Source organism: Orycteropus afer, unplaced genomic scaffold (genome assembly GCF_000298275.1).
Source record: "Orycteropus afer afer isolate SDZICR_OR568_19922 unplaced genomic scaffold, OryAfe1.0 scaffold00209, whole genome shotgun sequence".
NCBI classification, from domain to species: Eukaryota; Metazoa; Chordata; class Mammalia; order Tubulidentata; family Orycteropodidae; genus Orycteropus; species Orycteropus afer.
The window spans coordinates 4,792,687-4,804,142 of NW_006921796.1; the positions used below are offsets into that span (position 1 = coordinate 4,792,687).

The window sequence follows — 11,456 nt, forward strand, 5'->3', positions numbered from 1 at the left end:
TTTTTTTTTTTTTTTATGAGTTATCAAAGAGTGCAGATAGAAACTAGGAAACTATCTCAGAGTGTCAAAAAGAATCGTAATCATGGAAATCCATTTAGAACTGGAATTTTGGCTACCTCTGGTGCTGGACCAGAGGTTAGATAGAATGAGAATCCCATTCATATCCACAGGTCCTGGGAGACCTGCCTCCTGAGTCCTAACTAGATACAATTTTGGACTTTGGATCAGAATAACCTACTTTTAAGAACTTGAGTTTTAGATTGAGACCTGAGTTGAGTCTTTGCTCTGCCGGTCACTGGTGTATATATTGCAGAAGATTATTGATCATTTTTGAACCTATCTCCTCATTTGTAAAAGGGGGATAATAATAATACCTACCTCATAGGTGCAGAATAAGGACTAAATGTGTTAATGTATGAACAGTGCTTAACACCACATCCAGTACCTAGAACAGACTCAGTAAATGTTAGCAGCTATCTTTATTATTGTTATTACCAATAATTACTCTTCAGCCAAACTCCAGTTTGGCAGGTCTTACTGCAGAGATAATTACCTGGGTGTGGATTAATTACCTAATGTTGGTAAAGCACTTCATAAAACCTTTGTGTACAATAGGTTAAGTATGAGTAAGATTGAGGTTGGTCTAGTTCAAAAGACTTTTCACACGGTATGTTGTACAGGAGAGATTCATTTCCTTTCATGCAAGTGATAGGCCATTTTGCAGATGTATTTTCCAGTGGAGTTATTACTGGTAGAACAGAGTCTGAGTTGACCTTGCATTCTGAAATCACACATATTTGAAAAGTAAGGTATTTCCAGGCAAGATCTGGCAGGGTCTAATTGTACCCAATAGTTTTAGAAAGCACCTGTGGCCCTCTCACCCTTGAACTATAGTGGAATTTGAGCGTGTGGCCCATGAATGTTCTCTCCTTTAGCCCTGGGTGCAACCTGATGCCAGCAGCTCCTGACAAGTTTTCCATTGCTATCTGGGTCGCTTGCCAGTGGGCTCTAAAGAAGGTGAGAATTCAGGCAGCCTTTGGTCCTTGCTTTTTATGAAGGCACAGAGGCTGTTATCATGTCTGTTGACTGGTGTCTAGAAGATGCACATATACATGAGTTGTTTTTCCAACTCATAGTGACCCCTCCTTGGGCTTCTGAGGTATCACTACAGAAATAGATTGTCCAGTCTTCCTTCCCAGGAGTGGTTGGTGGGTTTGACAGTCAATTGCCTTAGGTGCTACACCACCAGAGCTCCCAAAGGATGCACATATAGGGGAGTAATATTTTGGAGTTACCTAAAATAAAAGAGTAAGTCAATAGAGTAGAAAATACTCCTCAAGTCTGAAATAGTATAGCTTAATGGAGAACGTCCTGAGGGAGGTGTGGCAGAAGAGTGGGTCTTTTGAGACATTTACTGTCTAAAGCAGGGTTGATGAACTATGGCTTTTGTGTTGCCCTCTTGTTTTTGTAAATGAAGTTTTATTGAAATAAAGCCACACTCATTTGTTTATGTATTGTTTATGGCTGTTTTCATGCTACAACAGAGTTGAGTCGTTGCAGCAGAGACCATATGATATGGCCTACAAGCCCAAATATTTACTGTTTGGTCCTTTGTAGAATGTTTGCTGACCCCAAGCTAAAGCCTAGGGCTTCTCATCTCTTATCTCTTGGTGTAGTACTTGGGATCATAGAGAGTAGTAGTGGGTTTTAGAATTGAACAGACCTGAATTCACATCTAGCCCTGCCACTAACTAGCTAACTAACTAACTGTGTGACCTTGGGCAGGTGACTTAACCTCTATGCCTTAAGTTCCCCATCTCTAATATTGAGTTAGTAACAGAACCTACCTCTCAGGGCTGTCAGATTTAAATAATGCATGGAATGCATTTACTGTAGCATCTGGCATGAATTAAAATTTTAAAAAAGAGAGAAAAGAAAAAACCCACTGCCATTGAGTTGATTCTGACTCATAGTGACCCCCATTGGGTTTCCAAGGCTATAAATCTTTACGGAAGTAGATTGCCTCATCTTCCTCCCGTGGAGTGGCTGGTGGGTTTGAACTGCTGACCTGTTGGTTAGCATCCAAATGCCTTACACACTATGCCACCAGAACTCCTTGGCATGAATTTAGTGCTCAGTAAATGTTAGCTGCTGTTGTTATCACTGTTCTCTGGGGCTGGAAATTATATTACATATGGTGCTGACTCCAGACAAATGCCAGGGTAGCTGATCAAATCCATTTTAAACCCACTTCTACTAACTCACAGAAGAGGAACAGGGATTTTCTGATTCAATGAGTGTCAGCGCAGTGAGGGGGCTCAGACCCTTTACCCATGCACTCTGAACCCCAGTGCCCTCTGAACTTAAGGTGGTCAACAGGCAGTATTTCCTAGTCATTGGTTTCATCCCTGTCCAATCTTTCTGTTGTTGTTGTTCCCCATTTGTGATGTTTCTTTGTTAGATTAGGATGTATTTTTTTCTCTTCCACACCATGATTCTAGATAATTGCTTTTAACTTGGAATTAGGATGAATCTTCTAATATTGTTCATTTGTTTATTCATTCATTCAGCGCCTGCTCTGTGCCAGAAACTGTTGCAGATTCCCATCTCAGTGAAGGGCAGAGTGTTTTGGGATCTGCTCGCTTGCTTGCTTCTTGACTGCACAGCTCTGGTTAGTTTTGGAAAGGGTAGTGCACCAATGGGATGCCACAGCCAGGAACTTTCAGTCTGTTTGCCTGACTTTATTCTGGAGGAAGAAGGGCAAGAGCCATGCCTTGGTGGCCTGTTAGTGCCTGTTCTTTGAGGCAAATGGAAGAAGTCAGGCAACAGGTTATCAAATTGTCTGCAAAAAGGGCCACAGAGGGTGGGATTGGGCCCTGAAGGGTCCTGCAAAGGAGGAGCAAGAGCGATAAAACAACTCCTGCAGAGTTCAGTGCTTACTCTTAAAGGAACAGCAAACCCAGGAGAATGAGAAACTAGGTGGAGGCCTCGGCTGGGAAGGGGAAGGCCAGTGCCTGCCCCTCATGTATGCCAGGTCAGACCCGGGGGCTCTGCCTCTCTCTTAAGAATAAGCCTATCCCTGAATAAAACTTACCTGAAGATATGCTCAGGAGCTCTGGTGGCACTGTGGTTAAAGCACTGGGCTGCTAACCAGAAGGTCAGCAGTTGGGGTACACAAGCTGCTCCACAGGAGAAAGGTGAGCCAGCCTGCTTCCCTCAAGATTTGCAGCCTTGGAAACCCTGTGGGGCAGATCTACTCTGTCCTGCAGGGGCATACTGAGTCAGAATCAACGTGATGGCAGTGGTTTGGGAAGGTGTGCTTTAAAAATGTAAGGCACGTGTTCTAGGCGGGGGTGCGTCAGTGGGGAAAGGATAAGCTAGAAAACTGCTCTGTAGCCGTAGAATGTTGTTGTTGGGAGTCGAGTCAGTTCCAGCTTACAGCAGCCCCATGTGACGGAGTACAGCTGCCCCATAGGGTTTTCTGGCCTGTAATCTTTATGGACCCAGATCACCAGACTTTTTCACAACATAGCCAGTGGGTGATTTCAAGGCGCCAGGCTCTTGGATAGCAGCCAAGCACTTAACCATTGCACCACCAAATAGGAGGAAAGGAAAATGGATGGTATCGGCCAATGAGAAACAGCCAAAAAGGCATTGCAGCTCTTAAAGAGCAGTGATGTCCTTGGTTTTCTGGGACAGTCGGGTTTAGCTATGCTTTTGTGTTACCATCCATCGTTTCTGACCTAGTGCTCTAAGTTGTAGAATCTAGCATGTTGTTGTTGTTGTTGTTATTTGCCATCGAGTCGGCCCCGACTCCTAGCGACCCCTGCTACTTAAATTCTCGTCGTGCTCAGAGTCAAGTGCAAATGCCGGGCCAAGGGGTCCTGCGTGCTCTAACCTCTGCCAGCACTGCCAGCCTTGTTTCACCTCCGTGCCCCCCAGACCTTGCTCCAGCTGCGCTCTGTACTCTGCGTAGTTCCTCGGACAGGTTGTCCTCGTGGCTGACTCTCTGTAGGTGTCTCTGGAAACATCTCTTCCTTAGAGACCATCTAGGCCCTCCTCCTGTCGTAGCCACCTAATCCATCTGGTATTTTCCTTTGCAGTTCTCATCACATTTGTATTTTTTGATGTCTGCTTCCTCAGTAAGCGCTGTGAGAACAGAGTCCACTTCTTTGTTGTTCTTCCCTGCACTGCTGGCACTTAGCATAATGTTTATCACATTATACTCAGTCGCTACATTTGTTGACTGATTGACAGGAGGCGCAGTATAGTCGGCCGTCCACATCAGTAGCTTCCACATGCATGCATTCAACCAACCCTGATGGAAAATACTTGGAGTTAGGGGTGGTGGGGGAAGAAAAACAATTAAGTGGTCAAAGCAATCCCTCAAAGGCTAAGAGGAAGTATAACGTGCTGTTTAGTTGGACTGCCAACCAGAAGGCTGGTGGTTCAAACCCACCAGCCACTCCTCAGAAGGAAGACAGGGAAATCTACTTCTGTAGAGATACCGCCTCTGAAACCCAAGGAGGGGTCTCTATGAGTCGGGACCAGCTCAACAGCAGTGAGTCTGTCTGACGTAGTATAAGTAATATAGAGACGACTTAAAGTATATAGGAGGATGTGTATAGGTGCATGTGTGCAAGTAAGTGCGAATATTACACCATTTTTTCTAAGGGACTTGAGTGCCCATGGATTTTGGTTTGGGGGTCCTGGAACCAATCCCCTACAGATACTGAGGGAAGACTATAATAATTTGTAAGAGGTTTTTTTTTTTTTTTTTTAAGAAGCTTTAACCTTTTTATTCTGGTCTTGTTTTCCAAATAATTTTGAACAAAGTATTGTTTCACACACACATACACACACACACACATTATTTTTAAAGGATTCTCTGAAGTGGCTTTTTTCAGTGACTACATATGCATTGGGCAAATCTTACTTACTTTTCTCTCTACAGAATGAAATGTGCCTGGCCACTCAACAGCTCTCTAAACAACTGCTGGCATATGAAAAACAGGTAAGCTGGTAAGGTGGTACGTGCTGCTGTGCTCAGGCCTTTCTCTAGTGGACTTCTTTTTTTTTTATTCTTTTTTATTATTATTATTATTGTGATTTGGGTGAAGATTTACAGAGCAAATTCACTTTCCATACAGCAGTTCACATATACTTTGTCTCATGTCATTGACCACAGTTTACCATGCAGCAGCTCCCCTCCCATTTCCTCCCCATAGTTACCTCCTCCCAGTGTCCATCCCTCCATACACTCCTGCCCCCTGAGCTGTCTCCCTGTGCATAAGCAGCCCTTCTCCCATGATTGTTCTCTCCAGGGAGTGTATCTACCTGAGGTAAATGTTCAACTCATATGCCTGTATTTTGTTTGGCTGGAAACCACAGGTGTGGGTTCAATTCCAGACCTGAAGGGCAACTAGGGGCCATAGTCTCAGTGGTTCCACCAGGCTCTATCAGACCAGCAAACCTGGTCCCCACCTTTTTATTTTTTTCTCCAAATGATTTTGAGTTTTGTTCCACATTGTTCTCCCTCTCTATGAAGGATCTCCTACATAGATCCCCTTCCAAGTGGATGACAGTGGTAGCTGGGCACCATCTAGTTCTTCTGGTCTCATAGTTGTATAGGCTGCAGATCGGATGGTGTACCAGTCTCTAGGACTAATTGTTTCCATGAATTTTGGTTTTCTTCATTCTTCTTTGCTCTGGACGAGGGGAGACCCGTCGTTGCATCTAGATGGCAGCTTGCTAGCTTTTAAGATCCCAGTCACTACTTGCCAAAGTAGGAGGTGGAACAATGTTTTGTATAGTATGTTATGCCAATTGAGCTTGATGTCCCCTGCAACTATGGTCCCAAGCCCACAGGTTCAACTACTCGGTCCCTCTGGGTAGCTGGCTGTGACTAAGCAGTGACTACAACCTTGCCCTTTGTTAGCTCTACTGTACACCTGGAAATTCTGATCATTCACATAAACTTATAGGACCATTATCTGCCAACCCTATATATGTTCTTGGATACATTCCCCATTTCATAGACATACCTAATCGTTTAGCCTTTCTCTAGTGGACTTCTTTTAAAGAAATTCTCCAGTGGCATCCTTAGAGACTGTCTCCTTTCTCTCTCTTTTGCTCTCTCTCTCTCTGTCTCTCTCTCTTCTTTTTTTCCTTTTGCCTTATCTTTTCTTCCCTTTACACTGATGAAATCTAACTGGTGATCATCCTCAAGTCTTCATGACGTATTCTGATTGGCTAGTAATCAGCTGCCCCATGAGGGTTCATAGTCTGAGGGAGTACATCTGAATTAGCCCTAAACAACTCCAGGAAATAAATGCTTCACTAAGGTACCATTATGTCCAAGCAGAAGGGTGATGGCTGGTGAGAAGCTGTTGAGGGCATTGCTGGGGCTGGGCGAGAAGCGAGTTCTACTTTTCTTCAGTGGGTGCTTCTAACATGATGTGCTCTTAAAGAGAAGAAAGGGGGCTGGTATGAGGGTGGTAGATTGTGACTGTGCTGTGTGCTGAATCCTCCAGCATTCAGATGACACCTGGCTCTTTCATTCTTTGTTTTTAGAATTTTGCTCTTGGCAAAGGAGATGAAGAAGTAATTTCTACCCTGCACTATTTTTCCAAAGTGGTGGATGAGGTGAGAGAGCAATATGACACATTTTTGTTTGATTCTTTCTTAAGCTTTCTTTCATCTTTATTTTGGCCCACTTTCTATTTACAAGTATCTGTTTAAATATCTGAGATTTCAGCTTGTTGATCTTCCAGGGTTCATTTCCAAAGGGAGGATACATATGGTTGTGTTTGTTTCTGGCTTGAGTGGATGATATATGTGAACAACAGACCAAAAGAAAGATTTCTTAACTCTCATTTCCCAAGGAGGGTTTCAGACACCTATTCTTCTAGCTGTATTGCACACTACATTTGAAATATTTGTGAAAACAGTTATTGTTATAGGAAAAGTACATAAATCCTAATTGTTTTGTATATATTTATATATATATATGTATGTATGTATATGTATATGTATATGTATATACACACACACATATATATACACACATAGATACATACATATATACCTACATACACACACACGGGAGCTCTGGTGGCATAGTGCCTAAGGCATTTGGCTGCTAACCAGAAGACTGGCGGTTCAAACCCACCAGCCACGCCTTGGAAGGAAGGTTTTTGGCAATCTACTTCTGTAGAAATACTGCCTTGGAAACTCAAGGAGGGGTCACTGTGAGTTGGATCTGAGTCGGTGGCAGTGGGTTTGGTTTTTTTTTTTTTTTTTTTAAGATCTGACTTGACAGCAGTGAGTTTGGTTGGTTTGTATACATACATACGTGTATATGTATATATATAAACCAAAACTCACTGCCACCAAGTCGATTCCAACTCATAGCGACCCCCTTTGGATTTCTGAGGTGGTAAATCTTTATGGAAGTAGATTGTCCCATCTTCCTTCCATGGAATGGGTGGTGGGTTTGAACCACCAACCTTCTGGTTAACAGTCAGAGGGCACTGCACCACCAGCGCTCCTTTCATTCATTCATATACATGCTTAAATACTGTTGTTCTGGGAAAAGCCCTCTGCAGAATTAGGCAGATATGAACAGCCTCATCTTTCAAAGTGTTTGCAATACTTAAAATAGAAAATCATTGTGAAGAATAAACAAAAAAAAAAAAAGAAAGAATGTGGAGATGCCATTCAAATGTACAATCATTGATATGTAAGAGACGCTGTCTTCAGTTTGGAAAATCAGAAACTTACATATAAAATTTTACTGGTGGCATTTTCATTCATTAAGCAAACCAGCTGAACAAGCCATTATTTGTTCAACAGATATTTACTGAACACTTACTATGTAGCAGACACTGTTCTGGGCACTGGGGCTGTAACAGTGAATGAGTCATCCAGTTCTTACTGAGCTTCCTCCCCTGCCCCACTGCTGTGGCTCTCTTTAAAATGTGTGTGGAAATGAGTGAGTATCTGTTCCAGAAGAGGAGGAATAAACAACCCAGGGCAAGAAGAGAGAGAGACTGCATGCAGAGCGCTGCTAAGGAAACGTGGTTAGTTGGGAAAAGCCAGAACCAAGATTTCTGGTTTAGAATATTTAGTCACAAGCACATTTTCATGGGCAGGAATGACAATTCTTTAGTGGGAGTTGACTCTTTCCCAAAGGTTGGAAGCCTGTAACTGTGATTTTACAGGTAGTATAATGGCATCCCTCTGTCCATCTGTCAGTTTGTCATAGCGGGGTGGCTTAAATGTTGTTGTGACACTGGAAGCTATCCCACTGGTCTGTCAAATACCAGCAGGGTCACCCCTGGTGGAGAGGTTTCAGCAGAGCTTCCAGACTGAGGTAGACTAGGAAGGAAGGCCTGGTGATCCCTTCCAAATACTCGCCAGTGACCGCCTGTGAGTCCGGGAATACTGTCTCGGACTTTGAATTGCTTACTTTGCCTGTGTCATTAAGAGGGACTGAGCACCGAGGGAATACATGTTTGGTGAAGTGAAGGGCCAGTGAAGGCAAGGCAAACCCTCACTGAATGGACTGATGCAGCGGCCGCAGCCATGAACTCAGACATGCTAGTGATGGTGGAGATGGGGCAGGACTGGGCAAGGTTTGTCCTGACGCGTGCCATTGCCATGAGTCAGAGCCACCTGAGAGGCAGCTAACAACAAGGTTAGCACTGCACAGGGCTTTTGTATAAGCGCCTTGAACTAGAGACCTAAGACTGTGAAAGTAGTGAGTGCCGGCGCCAGCTGGGTCTAGAACCAGACACAGGAGAGTCACTTTTGAGGTTGTTTTCTGTCTTTGAGGTTTGATTTCTGACAGAAATCCTGGGCCCAGAAAAGAGTTAAAAATTTTCAAAACAAGTGATTTGACTCAGAAATTAAAGGGGGCAGGGGAAACCAACTAAATATAGAGACTTGGTGGCTGTGGCTTGTATTTAATAGAATATCTTGTAGTCAGATCTTCTATGTTATAAAGACACAAAGATTTCTCACCTTAGTGATTTCCTCAAAAGCAGGGTTTCTCGGTCACTTCCTTGGAATGCATCTGAGACAGGAAGTCATTGTCATTACAGATTCCATTTATCGAACACTTAGTTTGTGTCAGGTACTCTGCTGCACTCTTTACTATTTTTTTTTCCTCACAGTAGTCTTGCAAGGAAGATGGCATCACCCCATTTTACAAATGATGATACTGAAGCTCTCAGAGGTGGTCCATGCCCTTTCCACTCTCCTCAGCTTAAGTGCTGTGCTTATTACAAAGTGATTGTCCCATGTCCCCTATGTCTCAAAAGTCCCAAAGCAAAAATTTAATGACACAGACCCCTTGATCCTTAGGAAGAAAACAAATAGCTGGGAAACTTGGCACTTCTGAGGTACATGCCATTGGAAAGCCACTTAATCTCCCTGAGTTGTGATGAGAAAGCCCACTTACTGGGCTGCTATGAAGTTTTAATGAAATCATACATATATCATCTCATCTATAAATTGTGGATAATACCTGACTCACAGTGTGGGTGAGAACTAAATGACACGGAGCTGGCACACCCACAGTGTTCAGAAACGGTAATGTTGGTTGTGATAATCATTTTTATTCCCCCTAGACCATTTCTAAAGGCTTCAGGAAGGCTTTTTAGAAGGGCAGAAAGAATCAACAGCTATTAAAATGGTCCAGTGAGGAGGACCAAATTGCATGCAGTCAGAGTGTCTCAGAAAGGCCTTTTCCTAAAGGGAGTGGGACTGCTGTCTGCTGCATTGTTTCAGAAGGTAGTGCTCTTCCTCCAGGGTCGCCCTGGCCCCAGCGGCTGTGGTGTTAGGGGTTGTAGGTTCCCAGCAGCCTGTCTGTGAAGTGTGACATCAGCCCTCTCAGAGGGCAGGAGAGCTCCCAGTGGCCATGGTGAATGGTGACCTGTGTTGAGCACCAGCAGTAAGCTGTGCTCGCTGCAGGCACGTAAAAGCATTCTGCTTGTCCAGGCTGGGTGTGACTCGCTGCGAACACAGAGCCAGAGTTTGCACAGTAAACAGAGTAATTCTGGGCTTAACTAACGCTAGTCACTTAGAACCTCGGATTTTAGCTTTGTGCTGTCTCTAGACCTGTATTGTTTACTGCTGTATGAAGGGTATTTATTTGGCAAGGAAGTGTACTGAGCTTTCTAACCACACAGAAGTGCTCAGCGGGTCCTTAGTGAAATAAGATGGTGTCGGTAATAATGTATGTAATTCTCTTCAATTGGTGTCTCTCCCTTTCAGCTTAACGTTCTCCACACAGAGCTAGCGAGGCAGCTGGCCGACACAATGGTTCTGCATATTATACAATTTCGAGAAAAGGATCTCACAGGTAGAGTAACTGAGCTCAGTGCCGCTTACCTCTAAAATACTGTTTAATTCATGCCGTAATTGTTACTGCACTGATTTCTTCAAACTTGTGAAATGTTGAGAAATGCCTTTTCTTTGAGTAGTTCAACTCATTATTGCATCCCCACTGTGTTCCTGCCTCACTTCAGGGAAGTAACAGGCTAATAATAAGACATGCTGAGAAGCAAATATTTGTGCAGGAATAGACATCCTTTACAGAAAGGCATGGTTACGCTTTTGGGGGCAGAGTGCCGGGGAAGGCTTTCTGAAGAAGATGGTCTCTGAGCTGGGTCTGATGCATGAGTAAATGCCCACTGAGTCAACAAAGATGATGGGGCTTATGTGACAGGTTAGAGGCATGTGTGAAAGTACAGTGTGCTTTGGGAAAACGAGTAGCTTGGATATCAAATGGGAAGCTGGGACAGGAAAGGGCAGGGTGCAGGCCATCCTTTCATCTGTGCCAGGCTCTGGGGATGCAGCTGAGGAGGAGACAAACATGGTCCCGGCTCTTGCGGAGCTGACATTTATCGAGTGGTTTGAGTGGTATCTGGGGTGAGTTCAAAGAGTCTGGTTGGCCTTTTGGACTAATTTAGGTTCTCCAAGTAAAATAAAACTTTAAAATAATTGTCTCTCTCTTAAAAATTGAGGTAGTTAAAAAATGAATATAAAAAAGAACAAACATTTTTATAGGAGTGTTAATGTTAGTAAAGGGAATCCAAATTTCCTGGTCCTTTGGTTCTTTCTTATTTCATTGAGAATATTCAATGCTAGAAACTAAAAAAATGTATTTTCCAGAAGCACACCGATAAAAAAGAGTTGCTGACCAAAAAAAAAAGCAAAGTCTAAACCTGAGTACTGAAAGAGCTGTTCAGAATAGTACTTTCTCTTTTAAAATATGTTGTTGTTGTTGTTATGTGCCATCGAGTCGGCCCCAACTCATAGCGACCCCTCCTTGGGTTTCCCAGGCAGTCATTACAGAAGTAGGAATGCCCAACCTTCCTTCCGAGGAGTGGCTGGTGGGTTTGAACCGCCAGCCTTCTGGTTAGCAGTCAAGTGCCTTAGGCACTACGCTA

General features: G+C 43.6%; 1 protein-coding gene across 1 annotated transcript in view; it reads left to right on the forward strand.

Moving 5' to 3' along the window:
* The window catches only part of APPL2 (adaptor protein, phosphotyrosine interacting with PH domain and leucine zipper 2), a 67,646-nt gene that overhangs the window by 28,924 nt on the left and 27,266 nt on the right, over positions 1-11,456 (forward strand). Inside the window, exons 3-5 of the mRNA XM_007948237.2 lie at positions 4,955-5,014; positions 6,574-6,645; positions 10,279-10,366. Of these exons, the coding sequence (XP_007946428.1) occupies positions 4,955-5,014; positions 6,574-6,645; positions 10,279-10,366 (220 nt within the window). The remainder of the gene's footprint in view (positions 1-4,954; positions 5,015-6,573; positions 6,646-10,278; positions 10,367-11,456) is intronic.